This window comes from Chrysemys picta, chromosome 11 (assembly GCF_011386835.1).
Source record: "Chrysemys picta bellii isolate R12L10 chromosome 11, ASM1138683v2, whole genome shotgun sequence".
Classification (NCBI taxonomy): domain Eukaryota; kingdom Metazoa; phylum Chordata; order Testudines; family Emydidae; genus Chrysemys; species Chrysemys picta.
The window spans coordinates 27,592,411-27,615,677 of record NC_088801.1 but is presented as its reverse complement, the minus strand read 5'-3'; the positions used below and the strand labels follow the sequence as shown (position 1 = coordinate 27,615,677).

Sequence of the window (23,267 nt, the reverse complement as noted above, 5' to 3'; positions counted from 1 at the left end):
TCCAGAAAGTTGGGCTTTAAGAAAAACACCCCAACACTGTGAGATTTGATTCACTCGAGAGTTGGCAACGCTGCCTTTCTCTTGTCCACAGTCACACTTGGTGTTTTCTGCAGCATGGCACGGGTGGTTCTGGGCACTCATGGCATGGTGGTGGTTGGCAGGGAGCAAGGGCTAGACACAGCAGCAGCTAGTGAGGGGCAGTCATGGCAGTGGTCTGGGGCAAGCGCAGCGAGGTGGCAGGGAGCAATGGGCAAGTGCAGCGGTGGGTTGGCAGGGATGAGGGGGGCGGTTGGCAGGGGACATGGGGCAGTTACAGAAGTTAGACGGGGGCGGTTATGGCGGTTGCCAGGGAGGCAGGCGGTCACGAGCGCTGGCAGGGGCGACGCTCGGCATGGGGGACGGAGGCCCCAGTGGCGCTGCTGGGTGGGCAGGGCGCTGGGTGGGGCGGGGTGTGGGTGCTGTGAGGGGCAGGCCCTATGGCTGGCGGAGGCCACACGCCCATTGCCCTGGATCGGCCCCACACGCAAGGGCCCAGCCTCCACCGAGTCTGCCCGGGCTGCAGGCGGAGCGCGCGCGACGGCTCGTTCAGTACCCTGGGGCCGCTAAGGTAAAATGAGTCACGTGAACGTCTCTGCCCATTCGCGGAACTCGCCTACTAGGGGGCGGGCCGTGGTATGCAAATGATCCTTTAATAGCGTCACGCCCCTCTCTCGTTCGCTCGGCCCTTCGGGTGGACGGTGGCCCGGAGGAGGGACTCGTTGTATTTTATTTCCACCCTGGGAGCCGTGGTCGGGAAGGCGAATCGGAAAAGGGAGCTGGGCTAGTGGCGATGTCCGTGAGCGGGGGCTGCACGGCCAGGAGTGCGCAGCCCCAGCGGGCCCGGCGCGGCCTCAGCCTGCCACCTCCTCGGGTAGCGCGGGACAGGGGCCGGGACTGAGCCGCCCTGGGCCCAGCAGGGAGAGCAGCCGCGGAGCCCAGAGGAGACGGGAGCTGCCGCGGGGTCGGGGCCGCCCGAGGATGGGAATCCTCTTCACCAGGATCTGGAGGCTGTTCAACCACCAGGGTGAGGGCTCGGTCCGGGCCGCTAGCTCGGCTGGGGGGCGGGGGCTCTCCTGGCCCTGGGGGAGGAAGCGGGGCCCGGTGGAGGCGTCCCGGGTGTTCGCTGTGGCTGTGCCGGGAGCAGTGATCCCGGCAGGCCGGCTCTGTGCTCGGGCTCGCTCCGTTTACGTGTCACGCTCGCCGCCCGCACCCAGGGCAGGCGCTCCGTGGAACCCAGCGCTCCTGCCGCATCAGCGATGCACCGCCCGCAGCGGGAGCGGAGCAGGCTGAGCCGGGCAGACCCGAGTCCAGGTTCCCCGTCGCAGTGCTGAGGCGTGCAGGGCTACAGAGCGAGCAGGAGGCGCTCTCGTGTCCCAGCTGTGACTCCGAAGCGCTTGTGGGGAGCTGATGGGGTCACTCCTCATACTGCAGCTGGACTCTGACATTCACAAAGGAGCGAGAAGGGTCAGAAAGCAGCACTGGGTCGCTCCGTTTTTGGCTAAAATACACCACGTTCCTTTTCTGCTCATATTACGTTTGATTGTTCTTTTTTCCTAAAAGGCAAGCACCGGCTCAAGAAATAAGCTGTATCATTAACTTCTTTGTATCAAGCGTTCTCTGGTTGTATTAGTAAACTTGTTTCTCTGCATCTCTATAGTAGTGACTTTTGCCTTAATGAGTCTACAAAACCTAGTTTAATTTCTACGTTTAGGAAAAAATGCTCTGTGAAGATCACAGAGCACTCGAAGGCTAAGAGATGAATTATTTAAGTATGAACCAAATACAACTTCTTATGGTGCCACATAACGTTTCCTTCCCTCAGTAGATTAGCTTCAAGACAATTCCTGCCATGTTACTCTTATCCAATATTCCCTAGTCCATGGAATAACTAGTCCAATTGCTTGTGAGTTTTAACAGAAAAGTTGGCTAGTAATCTTTACAAATGAACTCCACATATTATGTTTTATTTGGTGAACATTACTTAATAGTTGTCCCTCGCTAATGTGTTTAAAGGCAGAGACAAGAGTTGGCAGAAGAGAATAAAGGTACAGAAGTGATTTGTAGAAATTAGGCAGAGAAGTGCAGATGGAGAAAACATATACTCAAAACAGCACTCCTTTAATGACACATATGACATACTGCTTCATGAAAATGCTACAGACATGGAGATGTTTCAGGAATTATGAAAAAGGTCCAAATCACAATTTTTACACTGGGTCAGGTAATAAATAAGTAGTGAGCATAACACACATCCTAGTTTGATAAATTTCTTAAATGAGACATGGTGACACTTATCACAGTACACTGCTCAGATATGCATGCTGTGGTCAGAATAAGGCAAACTGCAAAATACTTCAGAAAACTTTTAGTTAATGTGTTTGTGAGTTTTTCTGCTTCTCTGCTATATCTAGGGTTTTTTTCAGGAGAAAAGGAAGTGACTAACCTGCACGAGGGAAAAAATAAAACTGACTAAGCAAACTGCTGTCAAATGCAAAAAGTGAATAAGTTGCTTTAAAAAAAATACTACTTGTAGTTTAAAATAATCTTAGGTTACTTGTAACCATAATAGATACAAACTCTACAAAGCAAAGTAATGGTTTTTTTTTTTTTTGTATGTTTGTTTTTTTTCCCTTTTGAGTTTGAATTTTGCCTTATCAGGTGGGAATGAAAGAGTTTTTTATGTAATTTTTTTGCATTGTCTAATTTTTTTAACTAGATGTAACCATTAGAATATCTGAATATCTTGTGTTCCACATTAGTTTTCTGTTAATTAGCAGCCTCTTTCATGGCTAGTGTTTTATTTTTTAACCTTATTTACGGTATTAAGCTATCTGCAATTTGTCTTTCGATTTGTGTGTTTTTTTTAAAAAAAAAAAGTTAGCTGGACTATGTAGGAAGCATTAGTGCCACCTGTAGCCATGACTAAGATGTAATTGAGATTCTGAGCAGCATTGGGTGGAGCCAAAAATTGTATCTCATAAATATTTTGCTCATCCCCAAATTTATAAAACTTATTTTAACATCAATATTATAATTGCAATAATATACATACAATCATACCATACTGCTGAGTATGCTCTGTCGGGTCTTGTTGCTTAATGTATGTTTTATTAGTGACAGTCAGTAAGTCTTAATAGCTGTCATGAAAACTGCTTATTTTAGAAAGAATATATTTTGTTCCTAATGCCACTTTCTTCTGAAAGATCTCTAATATCACAGAAAATGTATGTTAACTTTTCTGTAAGTAGAATTTGTAAGCGCCTTTAAAGTTGCTTTTCGGATGAATTTATACAACTTTATACATACATGCTGAATGGCCCCCATAGTCAGAGCATTATCCATTCAGCTTTTAAACCCCACTTTTTTGTCTTTAAGGTCTTGCAATATCCAGCTCCACTGCAGGTCTTCTGCTCCAAGTGATTTCCTAGCATCCAGTATGCTGGCGACATCACACCTGAAACAAAAGCGCCTATTTACAGGGGGTCAGGTAATCAGCCATTTTTTACAATATTGTGCAGTTATGCCAAGTTATTCAACCTTGAATTTATACCCTCTGGGCTATAAAACAGATCTTCAAAACCACACAATATTGATTAAAAACAAAAAGGCACTTATGTGACCCCCTTTTTTAGAACAAATACAGCCATCATGGGAGGAATTACTGCTATAGTTGAGGTTTGGGTATACTTCAATGGCTTGATTTTTAGCATGTCTGTTGACCACTTGGGCAAAAGAATACCCTTGCTCACACTGATGAACCCTTACTCACATGTGCATTCTCTTTGAAGTGAATAAAACTGAGTAAAGTTGTGTACTTTAGCCCACGGTGAGTAGCTCCCAACAATACCACTTCTTCTTCAATTTACATTTTGGTAAATAGGAAATAAGAGATGCTGAATGAATATAAATACTTGGTTGAGGATGGCATTTGGTTTCAAAATGAATTTGCTTATAAGAGGCTCCAAAAAAAATGATCAAGGCCCAATTGTGCTGTGTGCTATACAAATGTATAGTAAGATCGTCCCTGTCTGAAGGACTTAATTTAGTTAAAAGAACACTCAACAACTAGGTGTTACAAAAAATAGAGGGAAGACAGCAAAAGCAGTGATAGAAACACATGGTAACATGAACTATCTATGTATACAACGTACTTTGATGCTTGTACTTTTTTTTTTATTTAAAACAAGCACCAGTGTGAACTCTGCTGAAAAGCGCTAAAGTGTTATTAGCTACAATGGTAACTGTGACTTACCAATTAAATTTTTATTTCAGAGCACAAAGTAATCATTGTTGGTCTGGATAATGCAGGAAAAACAACCATCCTTTACCAGTTGTAAGTACATACTGTGAATTCGCTGGCAAAAAATATTAATGTATTTTTGAGAAATCCACTCTGCATCTTGCTCTGACTTTTCATTAACCCCCTTTGTTTCCTCACGTCAGTTTAAAAGCAGCACACTGAGCGTAGGTGGTGATCGTTTCATACATAAAAAATGGTATTGGGAAATCCTGTTGTCTGACTGGTTAGCAAGCAACTGATTCTGGCCCATCAGCAGGGTTTGGAGCTACTTATATTTAATGAACGGTGTCATAAATATCAATGCACCATAACAAGCTATGGCTATTTGCTGGTCAGAATTCAGGATCTTAATGGCATTTATAATATATAACCACTATTATGTCAGGGACCACCAGTATGCACAAAGTTACTGAGATTCATACATTTTGTGGAAGTGTTGTTACTATCTAGTGCCTAAAAGTCAGCCAGGAATGAGGCCCTCGGGTAAGATCCATGTTAGTAAAAGCTGTTTGTGTTGAAGATTAGAGGTGGTTTGGTCAACCAATCCATGTTACAGGGTTTTTTTTTGTTTTTTTAATATGAAGTCTTATCTTTTTCACAGTAAGCACTTCAGTATTTTGAAAACTGATTTAGTTGGGGATTGATCTTGCTTTGAGCAGGGGGGTTGGACTAGATGACCTCCTGAGGTCCCTTCCTACCCTGATATTCTATGAAAACTCTTTTGACTCAATCCCAAAAACTGTTCAAGGAGTGTTTAAAGGGCTATTGTCATCTAGGTTACACCATAAACTTATGTTTTGGATTTTGTTCAAAATAGATGTATTTATAACTCTTTTAATGTTTGGTTTGAAACTCAAAGCCCATGCAGTATTTGCAACCTCAGAGTACATTAGCACAATAAAAGCCAGAAAAATAAAATTCAATCAAAGGTGTCTTGCTCTGTCGTTTTCATTATTCCCTTCTACCTCTTGCTCTACTCCTTCTAATCCTCCTGTTCCGACCCTGCCCTTATTTCATCTTCCTTACAAATGTATGTTATGATGAAATCACTTATTACATGCTCATATACCACTGGGCAGTGGGGATTTGTTCCCAGAATACTACTGCTGGATTCTGTTCAAATAATGTTCTAACAGTGGTTCAAGACTCAAATCTTTCTGCACAACCGAAGACTTAGAAGAAATTGGAAAACTTTAGACAGTCTTTTTATTTTTGTCAAGTGCACTGGTCAGTTTATGGAAACAATAGTAATCATAAGCAAATTCTTGAAAATGTTTCATTTTCCTTGAAAATGTTTTTGTGTGGGCAGTACTGCAATACATTTCATTTACTTTGAATCCCTGCATTGCATACTCATGGATACTGCTAATGTGTTACTTTGGTTGTCTTGGCAACTAAGTCCATCAGTTGATGTACTGAGTCGATTTTAAAACAGTATTTTAAAATATCTTGGTTTTTCCTCAAAACATTTTCTTCTTTAACTTGTGGTTTTTGACTTATGGGGGTGGGTTTAGGCAAAGGGAGGAGGAGAACTGATACAGTATATTGGGATGGGGTTTTCTTGGTTTTCTTTTATTATTATTTTTCAGCAGTCTTATAAATCAAGTTGTTTAGCACCATTCGTTTTATTTCAGAGTTGGAGAAGAATAATCATTCTCTCCCAGACTGAGCTACAATGTGCCAAGTTTAATCGTGGTGGGGGAATTGACGTTTTTCTATCCACTCTTAAGCAGTGGAAGCCCTTAAAACAGAGTAAAAAAGAAGTGCTCTCTGAGGGCTTGTCTACACTACCACGCGGGGTCAATCTAAGATATGCAACTTCAGCTACGTGAAGTCAGCGTACTTAGATCTACTTACTGTGGTGTCTTCACTGTGGTAAGTCGACAGCTGACACTCTTCCGTCGACTCCGCTTATGCTTCTTGTTCTGGTGGAGTACCGGAGTCGACAGGAGAGCGCTCAGCGGCAGGTAGTGTAGACAGGTCCAATCCGGCAGGTAGTGTAGACAAGCCCTCAGTTTTATAGTTACTGATTGTGCAGTTTTGTTCACTGGAAGTCAAACAGTAAATCATTCATCTGCTGTTTCTTTTCTTCACCCCACCCCTTCTGTTGTGTCAAGGAATGCCTACCACAATTCTGCAGATAAGCCTTCCAGTCTGAGACAACTGTCCATTTTAGTTTTTAAAAAATGGGCCAATTTTGTGCTCTAGTATGTGTGACCGTGCATCTCCAAATACAGTTGACTTTTGTCAATATTGAGTATGCAGTTTTTGATCAGTCCTTCTTTTCCTTTTGTAGTTCTATGAATGAAGTGGTGCATACCTCTCCTACAATAGGCAGCAATGTAGAAGAGATAGTGGTTAATAACACACGTTTTCTAATGTGGGATATTGGAGGGCAAGAATCTCTTCGATCTTCATGGAATACTTATTATACAAACACAGAGGTAAGAGTTTATTCCCTATTGGAAGATATGTTTTTATAAGGAATTAAAATAACCTCTTTATGAATAATCCAAGAGAGAGTTTGGTTAACTAAAGTTTATATCTTACTCCATTTCAAATATTACTGTAGCACTTGTAGACATTCTGGATGCTTGTATTTCAATTTGTATGTCCTCTTCTTAGCATGCTGTTCCAGTTCACACCTATATATCCCATAAGCTACATAACAAAACAGTATAACTTAAAAGAACCAGAAACTAACCATCAAAAAAAGTAAGAACTTTTCCATGTAAGGTACCCTTTTTAAAAATGAGAATAATCACATGTGAAAATTCCCCTTATGCTTTTCACAGACAACCTTTTCACAGACAACCTTTTCACAGACAATCAGGCACAAACCCACATTGAACTCTTTCAACATATACATCACCAATATTCATGCATCTTTAACTAAGAAAAGTACATAATTGGTGATATCAGAAACTCTATGTAGTTAAATTGGAACCTTTGCTGCATTGTCAAGGTTGTCCGTTCCTCCCAACATGTTTTTCCTTCAGTGCTAAATGTTCTGTACTCTGCCCCTGGACCAAATAACGAAGAAACTTAGCTTCTGAAAAATGATTTAATCATCATAAAAACTGTAACTGTTTGGCCATTTTCAAGTGACTCAGATGTGCATGTAACTCTAGATTTCCTGTCTTCCAGCTGCATGCTTTTACTTGACATGGGGGTTGGGGAGGGCATGTGTGTGACCCTAGCACAGGCTACCCACTCTCCCTTTTGAAACAATTGCTAGTCATTTCATTGCAAAATAGCAGGGCAGGTGGGGGAAGGAATTCGGCGAGTTAGTGTGCTGCTCTTCTTGTAAGAGCATATCAGTTACAGTCAATGGGAATTGGGTGTCTCTGTGCCACTGAAAATCTACCCCTAAAATTGTAGTTGATTAAGGATGAAATCCTGACCTCATTGAAGTCAGTGGGACCAGGATTTCACCCTCAATGCTTACAGAAACTTAAGAAACAATTGTTAAGTTAAAATGGGCAAAAGTTAAATCCAAAGCCATGATAACAGAGCAGGCTCCCTGAATTGTAGAAATAAACAATTTAAAGAAGACTTAAATAAAATAATAAATAATTTTGCATGCCAAATTTATTAGTATACAAACTTAAACATAAATTACAAATATTTTAATAGTAGAATTATCAACAAACCATTGATTTGTGGACAGAACTGTAATATGCCTATGAGTAGGGCTCTACCAAATTCACAGTCCATTTTGGTCAATTTCACAGTCCTAGGATTTGTAAATAGCAAATTTCATGATTTCAGCTACTTAAATCTGAAATTTCACGGTGTTGTAATTGTAGGAGTCCTGACCCAAAAAGGAATTGTGGGAGGTCGCAAGGTTTGTACGGGGGTTGTGGTATTGCTACCCTTACTTCTGCGCTGCTGCAGACGGCGGCGCTGCCTTCAGAGCTGGGCACCTGAACAGCAGAGGCTGCTCACCAGCAGCACAGAAGTATTGCCACCCTTACTTCTCACTGCTGCCTGCAGAGCTGGGCCTTTTGTTAGCAGCTGCCACTGTCCGGCCACCTAGCTCTGAAGGCAGCAGCGCAGAAGTGAGGATGGCGTGGTATGGTATTGCCACCCTTACTTCTGCGCTGCTGCTGGTGGGGTGCTCCTTTTAGAGCTGGACGCCCAGCCAACAGCCACTGCTCTCCAGCCACCCAGCTCTGAACGCAACGTAGAATTGAGGGATGGCAATACTGAAACCTCTCTAAAATAACCTTGACCTCTTGCAACCCCCTTTTGGGTCAGGACCCCCAGTTTGAGAAACTCTTGTCTCCCCCTTGAAATCTGTATAGTATAGGGTAAAAGCACGCAGACTAGATTTCATGGTCCATGACGTGTTTTTCATGGCCATGAATTTAGTAGGGCACTACCTATGAGGGAGGAAGTTAACACTTCGCTTATGACCCAGGGTGCACATCTATTAAACTTGTTTAAGAGTATGCACACTATGTATTTGTTTACTGATCATTTTTTACCCTTTAAAGTTTGTCATCGTTGTTGTGGACAGCACAGACAGAGAGAGAATTTCTGTAACTAAAGAAGAACTTTATAAAATGTTAGCACATGAGGTGAGTAGTGTTTTTACATTTTTGGTGAATATTTACAACTGTTTTTCTCACAAATAAATAGCATGTGAATGTATTATTTACCTAACACGCTTGGCTATTTGTAAATATATTTACAAAAATCTAGTTTGACTCTTCTATTTTTTTCCTCTCTTGTTTCCCTACTACAACATAACTTTTTTTTAAAAATGTTTTATTAAGGCAAAGTTACAATAAAACATTAACATGCTACATCATACATTGCTTATTCAGGATCAAGTTAATATTAAAAAAATCTGGCTAAAGTTTGTGGCACGCTGGTTGAGAAGCCCTCCTCTTCTGAATATGCTAAAAAGGGTGCTGAGATTTCAAAATACCTATCCTCTTTTTAGCCCTTCTCTTGTGTACATACTTGTTATGAACATTTTTTCCTTTACAAGGACAGTCCATATTTTACTGTACCACAATTCCATAAGAGAAGTCATATTTTTCCAATAATGTGCAATACTAATTCTTCCTGCTAACAGTAAAAAATAAATTAATTTGTCATTTTGTTTGAAATGTGTATCTTCTGCCAGAGCACTAGGGTTCTCTAGGAAGCTGATATTTTGTCATAGATGAATCTCTTTAATGATGTCCTCCCAAAACTGTCTAATTCAACCACCACATGTGCAAATATGTTACCCTTTCCCTGCAACCTCTCTAACAGAGCACCTCCCTACTAGCAAAGATATGATGGCATCTGACTCTAGTTAAGATCTATCTATATTGTATAACAATTTTTGTTTAACTACACAAAATGAAGATGTATATCCTCTTTCCCATATAGAGACCCTCTCTTCCAGATCAATTTCTTTGTTCAAATCTTGCTTTGGACCAACTTCATAAATTCCTGACACCAATGTCCTTTCCCTTAGCTACTTTCATTAATAATCAGGAATTTATCCCTAGGAAATATAAGTGATTATTTGTTGTGGGTAAGAGCTGAGATTATTCAGATTTAGACAGCTGTTCCTGGGTCCTGACTTGAAATTCTATCAAGAAATATATAATAATGTAAATAGTATAAAGATAGTATAAACTGTGTGTTCAGTTTTTATAAGTCAGCATTTTATTGTGAAATACGGATACAGGATGGCTTATCTAGACCTTTAACTACATTAGAGGAATTGTCCCAGGAGTAAGCTGGAACAAAAGGTTTAATTTCTGAGATATGTACAAGTTTGACTGAAAAAGATCTTGATAAGAAAACATAACTATTTTACAAAATCTTTCTGCACAATGTTGTGATCTTAAAAAATTAGTGACTCTCTTCTATAGGTATCTGTCTGTAGTGTATATGACATAATTCTGAATGCCTGACTTGGAAAGCACATAACTATTAGTTGGATGACTAAACCTGATGTTTGGAGGTAGATAAAGAGCAGGGCGGAGGGTAGCCCAAAGTCCAAAGGCAGCACTTATATGAACCCATCCATGGCTGCTGGGAAGTACCAGGGTGCTGTCCTCAGACCTTGATTAGGGGTTCCATCTTTTTATATCTAACAATATCTATATGTGTATATATATCACTAGCAGGGAACAGCCAGAACACTGATCTATCACTCCAGAAGCTCTTGGCTGCTGTAAGCAGGTGAGGGTAGAGAAACAGAAAAGATTTCCATTACTCAGTTCCTTCCCCATTCCCACCCACCTTTTTTTGAATGAGGTCAGAATTGTTTTCCTTGTTGAATAACTCAAGCTTCTTTCTGTGCAACAAATAGCTTAATCTTGTGGTTTTACTTAACAAAACCAAAAGCAAGCTGATACTTAGGCTTGGAGAGGTCTTCTGTGAGCTGACTCAAAAAATAAAATTGAGTACATCTGATTCTTTCTAAAAATATTGGGAATACTTTGAGTATTGAAACTGAATTAAAAGAATAAAATTAACCAGAAAACATTAAAACAACTTACAAGGCTGTGGGTAAATATTGAAGCCCTAGAAAGATAATTAATTCATATGTGATAATTGACTAAACGAGAACACAGTATATCTCTCTAGTGAAACCACAGAAGAAAATTTTGATAAAGGAGACGAATGAGACCAATATAGTATTTCTAAATGAAAATACTACAAATGATTCAGATGCCTCTTGCAAACCAGCTTTTTCTTTTTAGATAGCAGAAAATACCCATGTTGGAGGGAAGGGAAGATCGCCAGTATAAATGAGAAATGCTTTACAAGGAGGCTGTTGTAGTTAATATTTTAGTTTATCAATTGTATGACACTGGGTATTTAAGAGACTTGCATTTGTGCCTACCATTAGATTAATTTTGTTGAACTTTTTTTTGCCAGTAAAGAACTTGTCTGGGTGGGCTAAAGGAAGGAGCAGAAGGTTTGGCACAAGAGGTTCCTGAATGCTAATCCTGCCACTGAGTCACGTTTGGCCTTTGTCAAGCTGTTTCACTTCTCTTTTCCCTATATGACAAATGGTGGTAATACCCACCAACCTCAGGGGAACATAGCAGATTACATATGAACATTAAAAAAAAACACAATTTCTAGTGATAAGTTTCATCATTCTCAATTTACAGATGGGGAAAGTGAAGTAACTTGCTCGGGGTCACATATAGGTCATAAGTTTCAGGAACATACTGACTTTCTTGAAGTAGGGTAGAACCTCAGATATGAACACCTTGGGAATGGAGGTTGTTCATAACTCTGAAATGTTCATAACTGAACAAAACATTATGGTTCTTTCAGACGTTTACAACTGAACATTGACTTACTACAGCTTTGAAACTTCACTGTGCAGAAAAAAAATGCTGCTTTTAACGGTCTTAAATGAAACAACCATGGAAAAAGTTTCCTTACCTTGTCAAAAAAATTTTTTTTTAAACTGTCCCTTTATTTTGTTAGTAGTTTACATTTAACACAGTACTGTATTATATTTGCTTTTTTTCCCCATCTCTGCTGCCTGATTGTGTACTGCTGGTTCCAAATGAGGTGTGTGGTTGACCTGTCAGTGTTTGTACCTCTGAGGTTCTACTGTACTGCTACCTGCATCCTGTGTACAGCTGTTAATTAAATGCAAGGCTTGCTTAAGGGAATACTGTCAATTTGATTTTGTTATTTAATCAATTAAAATACATACTTTCTTGTATAGCACTCGGATAGTAAATGCTTAATGTTAGCAGAATAAACAACTCTGTTTAGGAGAGTCTTTTGGGCAGGCTGAGGGTAGCAACACCAAACATGTTTAGAATCTCTGCTTCCCCTTTCAGTCAGTGTACTCAGTTGCTTTCCAGTAATAGCAGAAGAGGTGAAATGGATCAAAAACCTTTTAGGGCTTAAGAAAGGCAGTGCATTAGGAACTATCTATACTCACATCATTGATAAATGCACAAAGTTTAAAAAAAAAAAATTTCCTCTAATCTCTTTCATGTATAGTAGTAACTTTAGTGATTACTTGTAGAATTAATAGATACAAACACTTCAGGTGGAAATGTGACTTGCAAATTGACAATGTCCCTTTAAAAACAGTTATTTTCGGGCCTGAAATTGTACTGTATATGTGTCATGTTCTATTAAAACTTTAATATTCAAGTTAAAGGCTTTCATTCTCCCCATGGTACCCTCTTGCCTCACACCTCATGAAATTTATAAAAGATGAATGTTTCTTAAAAAGTTGAATCTTCCCAGGCACTACATGTTAGTGACAAGGTGGTCTTTTGTTGTGTGATAAGCTAATAAAGAGTATTCGGCCACGATCCCTCATTGTGTAGCAGATTGGCAGACAACTGCACCTGCATGAAGTACCATTGAGGCTCTGCAGTGATGCAGCAGTCTGCCCACACGCTACAGGATGGCAGCCTTAGTTTCTACAAAGGATATGTAGTTACTTAGTTGGGTATAACTGAGGTTCATTTACCTGTTTTCTCTTGTAAGTGGTTCCAATTTGATGTGTTGAAAATTTTAATTTAATAAATTTAAATTTCTGATTATATTTAAGGTTTTAGGTTTACTAAATGTAAAACTGGCATTAATGAGGAGTAATAAGACTAAATACAGCCACATAAAAATGCAGAAATGTGTACAAAGTAATCAGGTGGCACAATATAGGCCAAGCTGAAGATCAGCACTCTGATATTTTTATAACTAAATGTCCACTGTTAGAGCGGGGAGGGGAAAATATTTCATCCAAAAACCTGAATATCGTTATAAGTGATCATGGTATTCTATAGAAATGTTTAAGAGCAAACAAGAGCAGTTCTTCCTTTAACTTTGACCTCCATTTTGTAGTCCACATGAGAGATTTCAGTATTTAACTCTGACAGATTAATCTATCATCTATTTGTTTATGACAAAAAGAACAGGAGTACTTGTGGCACCTTAGAGACTAACAAATTTATTAGAGCATAAGCTTTCGTGGACTACAGCCCACTTCTTCGGATGCATCCGAAGAAGTGGGCTGTAGTCCACGAAAGCTTATGCTCTAATAAATTTGTTAGTCTCTAAGGTGCCACAAGTACTCCTGTTCTTTTTGCGGATACAGACTAACACGGCTGCTACTCTGAAACTTGTTTATGACAGATGGTGCAGTTGTGGGTGAAAGCCAGAAGAGAGGTAACTTAGTTCTTTGAGAAGAACTAAATGTAATATTAGGTGCCTATCAAATGCAAGGCAAAACTCAGAAGTTTTTCTATTGCATCAGATGTTTACTAACTGGTTTTCATGCAATACTTTTAGGCAAGACTATGACTTCAAAAAGGAAATTGGGGTGGGGGGGGAGGAGGAGTGGGACAGACGATTTCACTATAAGAAGGCAGAAGTCAGATGTCTCATGACATATGGTAGAATTTATTAATAGGACCAGTGCTCCTTGCTCCATATTAGCTTGCTATTTGCGTTTAAATGCAGCATCAATGAAACAGTTGTCTTGAGGTTCAGTGGCTGCTTGATCCAAAATGCACTATATCAGTTATATACCATGATGAAATTGCATGCTACAATCGGCAACTTCTGCAGTATCTAGTCTGTTGCATTTAGAATATGTAGTGGTTATATAATGTTTAATTTGTAGTTAAATAATGAAGCTTTAGTATTGCTTGTACAAATTTGAGGGAAATGACGGAAAACCTAGAACTTTAAACAATGTCAGCTTCATTGGTTTGTCACAATTATCAGACAACTTTTTTGCTTTAAGAGCATCAATCCAGTAGTGACTGTATGACTTTAACTCAAGGTCTGACATAATTAACATCTGTTTGCAGTGTTGTTGTAGCTGTGTTGGTTCCAGGATATTAGAGAAACAAGGTGGGTGAAGCAATAGCTTTTATTGAGCCAACATTCTGTTGGTGACCGAGACAAGCTTTTAAGCTTACACAGGTCTTACTTCAAGTCTGGAAAAGGTACTCACTATCTCAGTTAAATACAAGGTGGAAAAGAATGTTTAGCATAAGTAGTTAACACTTATCTGTTATGGAAGGGTCTGGTGCTGCTTTGAGTTGGGAGTCTATGGGGGGGGCTTGCTTAGGACGATGAAGTTGGAAGGTTGTTTTGAAGTCCAGATGAGGTGATTCAGGGAAAAAAAAATTTCAGGATGTGGCCCCTATCTGCGTGGGCTGGAGCTTGGGCTCTGAAGCCTCAGGAGTGGTATGGTCTTGAGAGCCCAAGCTCTAGCCTGAACTGCCACTTCAAAATGCTGTCTACTGCTTTTTTGAGCACTAGTGTGAACCTTGCTAGCCTGAGTCTGATCCTGGGTGGGAGGCTCACTCCAAAATGCTGTGCAGACATAATCTCTGTGTGTGAAATGCTAGTGCAGATTAATGCACCTTGTCCACGAGCCCTTGAATGAACTGTTGATCCACTGTGGATCCATAATAGATTTTAAAGGTGGAAAAAACTCTGTAAACAAAAAGACAAATGTTTCCATTGCCAATCAGAAACTGTTAGACTAGCAGTTGCTCTCATATTTTGTAAGTTTTTCAGTTATACTTAAACACAGGCAATATGTTTTCATTCTGGATTTTGAAGCCTTTCAAAATTCTAAAAGCAGAATGTGTGTTGGCACTTAAGTGAAAGATGCATGCACAAATGTTTTCAATATCATAAAGACGCTTCCAAATCAGAAACCTAATTTGACTCTGAAAAATCTGTGAAATCCTAATAGAAAAATAATTTAAACCTCTAAACATTTTTCTGTCTCTTCCTTTGTAGGATTTAAAGAAAGCAGGTTTGCTTATTTTTGCTAACAAACAAGATGTTAAAGAGTGCATGACGATAGCTGAAATATCCCAGTTTCTGAAACTAACTTCAGTTAAAGATCACCAGTGGCATATCCAAGCATGCTGTGCTCTAACTGGCGAGGGGTAAGAATTCTTCTTGGGAATACTTTCTGAATAATTTTGGTACCTGTATCGTGGTATACATAGGCTGTTATTTGACATACATCTCCTAGCACACCTACTCATTCTGAGACCTGACTCTCAAGGCAACATTGAAAATGATATCCTTTTAAACATGAATTCTTCTTGGGCCCTGTATTAAATTCAGCACCATATAGAACATTCAAGGAAAAACAAAGACCTGCCCCAGAGATGTAGTACCACTGGGAAATAACTGTTGTGTACTGTGAAGAGATACTGTTCGTTATGTGTATGGGTTGTTTAGCTTCTTAAAAGGTGTAACTCACCTCACTAGTCTTTGTTAAAGCACACAGCAGTGGCAGTTATGTGGCAGGTTACAATGAAACGCAGATATTTCTGTTACAGAGAACACCTGCTTGTTTATGTGAACCAGGGAGTTAAGAAACCTTTATCTATTTTTCTGGTATTGTCACTGAAATAAGCAAAATAAAATGGAGAGAGACCAAGGTGACTTGAAGACAAATTTTAATGCCAAGTCTCCAAAGTGACACTAGTAATTTATTTTAAAATAAATTCAAAAAGAGCATTTAAAATCTGACCGTGTCAATTGAGTGCATTCATATTTGAGGTTATTTGGGAGAATTTTAGTGGTATCCTGAAAGGCTCAATGTTTCATTACCATTTTCCTTTAGGTTGTATAGTCCTGTCTAGCTCAGATAGAATTTAAGTTGGCTCAGTAATCTAGTTTCTTGTTAACATCATATAAACCACAACCTAACTGATACTCTTGAAAGTCATCAGAGCAGTGATGGTTCAGATGGGTACAAAGATTGACCTGACCCTAGACGTGGTCACATCAGGGTCAGTGTGGTGACATATTTAGGCTTGGCAGAATTCAATTTTGGGGGGATAATGTCAGTTTATTTTTAAGATTTTTTTTTTTCTATTTCTATCGATTTTTAAGAGTTCACAGTTGCAGTGAATTATTTAATGACAGTTGATGCTGAGATTCAAAAAGTTTTAAAGCTGTATAACCACTAAAGCACAAATCACCAATAGCACATCTTAAAATATACAAAGAAAACATCTGTAAATCAAACTCTAAGTTCAAGTAGCATTTTTCTTTCTTTGAATATCCATACATTTTTATTATTATTGATCTTTTTCATTGGCTGGTGTATGTGTGGTGAAATCATTTGCCAACATTTACCAATTTAAAAATCTAATCCTTCGAACCCTAGACACATTGTTAAGGGGTTGTTAGAAGTTTACAGTCTTACTTTTACTGTTGTGTAGATTGAAATGATAAGGTTGCAGGACTTTCACAAGCACATACTATCTGAGTTCTGACTAAAGTTACCATGACAGAATATTTATAATTCTTTTTTATGCAAAAATACATATTTTAATTTTTATTTACAGATTGTGCCAAGGACTTGAATGGATGATGTCAAGACTTAAAATCAGATGATTTTTAATGAGCTCTTTGCACCGACATTGCATACAAAAGTGCTGTACCTATGGATACCTTGGTTACCTGTACCTATGGTAACCTGCAAAATTAATGGGTTAGATGTATTTATAATAAACTGATTTCAACTTTATTTTCTACACACATATATTAAGACCACCTCTTTGAAAACAGATGAAGATGAAGGCTCTAGTTTATTTTCCCATTAGTTTACTCTGAAGATAGGTTTAAAAACTGTGGTTGACATTCTTCTCAAGATAAAGCCACTCAGGACTATGTGTGGTGAGTATGAAGTGAGAGGAAGGAATTTTTAACTTTACATTTTATATTCCAATATAACCCTCCTAGTTGAAGGTGTTGGCCTCGTTATTCCAGTAAATTAGCAAGCAAATCAGTGGCATAGGTATTGACTTTCCAGTATTTTAAAAACTTGTTCAAATGTGCTACAGATACAAAAATATTTTCCTTTGTGTACTGTACATAGTTGTGTATATTTATACCTCAAGTGTAGGTTAACTGAAATCTGTTCCAAGAAAAAGTGAATAACACTGAATCTGTGTACTGAGAATAGTACTAATGTTGAGATTGTTGACATGTCACAACTGCTTTTCCTTTGTTCTCTGTACTGCTCTAACCTTCACCAAATATTTGGTGCACCATTTCTTTATAAAGTGAAATCTCTTAAGACTATTGGTTTTTATGGTTGTCATATATATACTCTGCAATTAAGAATGATCACAAAAAGGGATAGTGTGTCTGAATGTGGATTTTATACTTTGTTCAGTATGGGCAACTAATTGCAATTCTTTGCTAAAAGGTAAAGAATCCAAAAAGTTAGCATTCTCATTTTGTTGGATAAGACCATTCCAAAAAATGCCCGTGTTGTGCTCTGCTTTATGCCATCATGTTGAGTATTTATGATAGATTCCTATCTAGGGGGTAAATCTTCACCGTTAATAAAGGGGAAATGTGTCTTAGTTTTCCTTATGCAAAGAAGTGACCAAAAAAGTGTGCTATAATGTTCTCACCAGAAATCTTACAGAACAGTCTATTTTGTATTAATATGTTTTCAGACAAAGAGGATACTGACTGGTGATAATCCAAAATTCCTGAAGTAACTATTTATATCTGTATATAAGAGACTGACGTGGGGGAGAGGAAAGGATCAGGTTACAAACAGGTGCTTGGGGCGGCCAACGGAGAGGGGTGGCACGTCCGGCTCTTCAGCGGCGGGTCCCTCAGTCCTTCTTGGAGGGAAGGACCTGCCGGCGAAGTGTTGCCGATCGCGGCTTTTTTTTTTTTTTTTTTTTTTTTTTTCTGCTGCTTGGGGCGGCAAAAACGCTGGAGTCGGCCCTGGAAAGGATACACTATTCCACTGTAACTGATGCTTGATTCTGCTCCTATTGAAGTCCATGTGAAAACTCAGAATTAAATGATGCTTCAGTATCATAATGCTGAGGCCCCAACTGAATGGTCATGATTCATAGGGAATATGCAAAGAATTATGGGAATCATGACTATCCTGTCCTTCCTATATTGGTAAATGGGAGGAGTGAGGAGGTCCTAATATAGAAATAGGTTGAGAACCACTGGTGTAAAGGATTTTGGTTCTTCGTGAGAATGACATTTGGGTGGTGTGAAATGTTATTGGTATCATGAAATGTGTGCATAATCACAGATTTTCTGTCTTATTCTGTACATGTGTATATTTAAGTAATATTGTAAAACTAGACAAAAAAAGTTTAAGGACAAGACCATTTTAAACCTGGTTTAATTTTTAAGGCAGTTATGAACTCCTCTTTAGAAGATGAGATTGTGAAACACATCCAGTTTCCATTTAATTTAGTTTAGTTTATTTGTGTACTACATTGTATTGGTTAAAATGTTGACATAGTATTCATGGGGACAAAATAATGAAGACCACTTCAGAAGTGTGTATTTAACAGCTGAAGTATGAAGTATAACTTTCTGATGTAGTCATGAAATCTCTTTTCCTAATTGGCTGATGGAGGTTCGGCTATGTCCATTTTTTAAATTTATACATGCATTTATTTACATAAAAGGCATGCACAGAGATCAGTGTTATTAACTAACTGGTGTATTGCATAATGTGTAAGTGTTTTAAGGAAAAAATAACAATGCAAAGACTGTTTCTTAGTTTTATCTGCAGGTATTTTCAAGAAACAAAATTTTGCATCCTTTGAACATAAATGAATAATTTTAGCTTTCCTACTCTAACAAAAAATAAAATGCTGGACTTAACTACATTCATAATATTCATCTTCAAGTACCGCGACTACTTTTTCTAGATTTTCTTTCATGCTTGAAGTGCGCTATTCTTTTGTCTGAATCGCTGTTGCTTTTAAATTGTAAAGTTTTTTTTTAAGATAAAAATCACTCTAACAGAATATGAAATGCAAAACTGTATTCATGTACAATTTTTTAAAAATATTTTCTTGGAATTTGCTGTTCTTACCCTGTTCAAGATTTTATGGCTTAAAATGTTTGCCTAATAAATAGCATGGCTAAAGGGAATCTATAAATATTTTTCTAAGAGCATGACTTTTATGTCACAAACATGGTTTGGAGACCTTCTAATGCATGTGAACTATCTTCCCTCTTCTAGGTGACAGGGAAACCATCCATTTCCATTTCTATCTCAATGTGATAGCCAAATATCCATGTGATTTTATTATTTGTGTTGAAGTAGTGGCAAGAGTTCCCCATCAGGGGTGGATATCTTATTGCATGCACAGGGAACAGATATACAATCTGGTGGGCTTTGAACAGTAGTGGAGCCTTAACTAAGGGTAAACTAGGTAATCCACCCACTTCTTCCTGCTACCTTCAATGTTGCATATGTGTGGTTTAGGTTTAAACTTACTTTTAGAACTAGTGGTGATCCCATTTAAACAGAAAAGAGAAAGTGAGGTTGCCTTTCTCCTCTAGTCAGGACCTGTTACTTAATATGCATGTGACTTTACCAGCATTGTATGTTTGGAGAATTGTTGATTTATAAACTGGTAATCAAGAGGGGATATGTATGAAACTGATATGAATCTTGTGTTTATTCTTAAGTAAAATTAATCAGCTGATTATAACTATCTCTTGCTTATGATATTCATTGCACCTTTTAGAATGTGGAATTTGTTTTCAGGGGAAAATGAGATAATCTTGAAGATGTAAGCAGGTAGTATTGACTAGTAGTTTAGAGTACAGAACCAGGGATGGGGATTTGGGTTTTGATCCTGGTGACCTTGAGTGATTCATTAAGCTTTCTTTTGTCTCCATTCCCGTATCTAAGATGGGGATGGGATAGTTACCATATCTGCCTCACCGAGGGGGTTGTGAGGCTTCATTAAAGTGTAGCAAGTGCTCAGATTTAAAACACTATACAAAATAGAAATTTTGCACCCAGATATTACAATGATGGCCTTGGCAGAAAAGTATGTAATAACACACCTTCAGGCAGACAGAATCTTAAGAGAATTTGTGCATTTCTTCCAAATTATTGTAACGTGAACTTTTACACAGAATGTGTAAGCATCTGTATGCAGTTCATGCTTGTTGGTTTTATCCCACTGCAGACCCCTCTTTGCTCTCCATCTTAATATGTAGCTCCTTGTTATGCATGGAGATATGTTAATTATAAACTTAATTTAGATATGTTAAGGCTTTCTTCTGTACATAGAAGAAATTCTCTTTGCCTAATTTAATTAACTCTCTAAAGCCACTCCAATTCTGAATAGTTATGTTAAATAGTAAGTGACAGAACTTCATTTGTGCTGCTCTTGGAAATGGTCTGCAGTTCCATCTTCTCCCTATTGTTCTTGGCTTTTATACAAATTTCTTTTATATAAGCTTAACTCCCAGTTGAAATGTAGAGTCCTATACATAATTCCCACTGAGATCAATGCCAACTGAGGGTAGTGTATGGTCTTTGCTATACAGCTTGGGAATGTGATTTTTTTTTTTTCCGTTTTCTTATTTTTTTTTTTTTAAGTTCATATATACCTCAAAATGACCTTAATATTTAAAGGTTTGTGTTTGAGTTGTGAATATCCATCCGTGGAAAACTGAAAGGTACACTTGATGAACAATTTGTGATATGGTCTAATTGCCACTAGTATCTTGAAAAATAAATAACTGCATGTAGATTAACTCTTTAAAAAAAAAAGTTACTAGGAGACTTAGTATGTAGAATTTTGGAGAATAGATCAGCAATACATGCAGACATCTAGCCTCATAATTTTCATTGTGCTGCAGGGAGACATGGTAGCTAAATTCCTATGCATTATGCTGAAAAAATACACCCCCTTCTCTGGGTGTATACCTACACCCCCAGAGAAGCCACAGCCTTGTGCCTGCCAGGGACAGCCTGCAGCCCCGGAGTTCTCTGTCCCCGGCAGGCACGGGGCCGCGGCTTCTCTCCCCTGCTGAGCACTAGGCGGGCGCACATAAATGCCCCGGTGGGTGTCGTGGCGCCCGCAGGCACCGCATTGGGGACCACTGGTGTATACCATGTTATATACACGCATCTAGCTATGTGAACACAAGTGGTGTTGTCCCTTCCTCCCTCCCGGTTTAACCTATGCTTGATGGCTAACTTAACATTTTTGTTACACAGTATTCAGAACCTTCTATACTCATACATTCCAAACATTTCAGTTTCCCACAATTATCCGTTGTGTAGATGTAAAGCTTATTTTGTGGGAGGGAGGGTAACTTACTCTCTTAACAGATCAGCTCCAGAGTATAGGAAACTGAGTTCCGATAACATTTAAGTATGTGACTTAAACCCAGAAAGCAAGGAAATTATGGTAAGAGAAGACTCATGCCCTGCAAGTGTTCCTTCATATAAAAACATTTAAGTGGAATTTTTTTAATTGGCTACATTAAAAAAAATGGCAGTAACTTTGCTTCTGTCAAACCAATCGTATGTCTGGAAAGCAGTTTTTCAGAGATTCCATTCAAATGAATGTAATACCAAGCCTTTAAATAGTCCATCCTTCAATGTTATAAGTTAAGTATGGTATGATACTGCATAAAGACAGGATATAATGAAAGAGACTGAAGATAGTCTCTGCATATTGTAATGAGGTATACAATATTGCAAATCATAATGTATATAATTATTGAGGTGGGAAAATGCATTTAATGTACAGATCTGGAAAAAAAATGGTTGTAAAGAAGCAAAAAAAGTTGCAACAAAAAAGTCATTAGAAAAGAATTGTGTCCTTGCCTTATTGGGGTTTACCAGTTGATTATTTTTATTAACATATCTAGTGTATAGAATATACTTTATATGCATGCAAGTGCTATTTTTTTATTTAAAGAAAGTTTTTAATAGTGCCATCTAAATGACTCTTGGGTTTTGTTGTGCATTATAAGACAACTTTTTGTGCTGGTACACATGGTTTTTTGAGTGTCCTTTATGATTTTAAATTTGAAGATATAATTTGTACTGAATTAACTTGAAAAGGCTGTTTCACTCAATAGACTGTAAATGATTTTTCTAAGCCAGTGGTTCATGCTGCTCTTGTTGAAACACTTCCCGAACAAAACACTGATGAAGTAGAGCGGTTGGAAGAGAAGGTGAAGGAGCAGATTATTCTCCTACGAAGGTGTTCACAGAAGGAAAAAGTGGGAGAACCACTGCTTGAACTGTTTATGGTCAATAAATTTTAAGATGCTGTTGTGTATGATGGGCTAATAACTATCTGAGCCATTTTAAACTCTAGTATGTTTTTTTAAAAATGCCTTTAAAAGTGTTTAAACATGCCTTTGGTTGTCTACTACCTAAATTGTCTTCAAAATTCTGTCTAAATTGACGGAAATAATATGTACAGGCCTTGTTACAAATTGGAAGTTTGAGGAATACATATATACTTAAAGTAATGAACCTTTTTTGCTTTGTGGTATTTTTTAAAAATTGTGGTTAATTGTCTCCTTTAGCTAAAATTTTGTCTTCCTTTTTGTATCAAATGCTTCCTAGATAGTTGAAATGATCAAGACAGCCAGTTTGGAGATGGGAAGACTCTGCTATGCCTCATGTATGCCATGTCTGGACCTCAGAGTAATTATACTAGTTTTGGCCATAAGACATTCTGTAGTTCTGCACTCCACCCTGACTCAGCTGTTTCTGGAATACCTACTTGCATTATTGTTCCCCTAACTCCACAATGGAGCTAAGTGGAGTTGGCTTGTTGCTTTCTCTACACTTTACCAAAAACTAAGCTACATTTATTTCTTCCATTTAGCCCAATTTCTTCTTTTTAGTACAATTAGGTACTAAGGGCAAAATTCACTCCACCTGCACAAAGCTGGAGTTATCAGCTCTATGCAGATGAAGTGTGGAGAGGCTAGGGGACATGAAATCCAGAAAGGGGTCTGTTGGGTGAATGGCAACTTCTAGCTAGTTGTGTGGGGCCAGTGGATCTGCATAAATGTAAGTAATTGGGCCCCCTTGCCTTCTTCCTGGCCTTTTGTGCCATCTGGTGGAGGGCGGTAGCAGGGTTTAAGGTGGGTAGACTCTATGTATCCTATATGC

At 38.6% G+C, this 23,267-nt stretch overlaps 1 protein-coding gene across 2 annotated transcripts; it reads left to right on the top strand.

Moving 5' to 3' along the window:
* Positions 1-701: 701 nt before the first annotated feature.
* ARL5A (ADP ribosylation factor like GTPase 5A) lies at positions 702-19,821 on the top strand. 2 transcript variants are annotated; one of them, XM_008171440.4, is made up of 7 exons: positions 786-1,063; positions 3,415-3,526; positions 4,312-4,372; positions 6,636-6,783; positions 8,839-8,922; positions 15,098-15,249; positions 16,669-19,821. In XM_008171440.4, the coding sequence occupies exons 4-7, from the start codon at positions 6,640-6,642 to the stop codon at positions 16,715-16,717; spliced, it is 429 nt and encodes a 142-aa protein (XP_008169662.1). In that variant the 5' UTR covers positions 786-1,063; positions 3,415-3,526; positions 4,312-4,372; positions 6,636-6,639; the 3' UTR covers positions 16,718-19,821. The 2 variants fall into 2 exon arrangements, with proteins under 2 accessions (XP_005296513.1, XP_008169662.1); XM_005296456.5 differs by lacking the exon at positions 3,415-3,526 and having other exon boundaries at positions 702-1,063.
* The last annotated feature ends 3,446 nt before the right edge of the window (positions 19,822-23,267 follow it).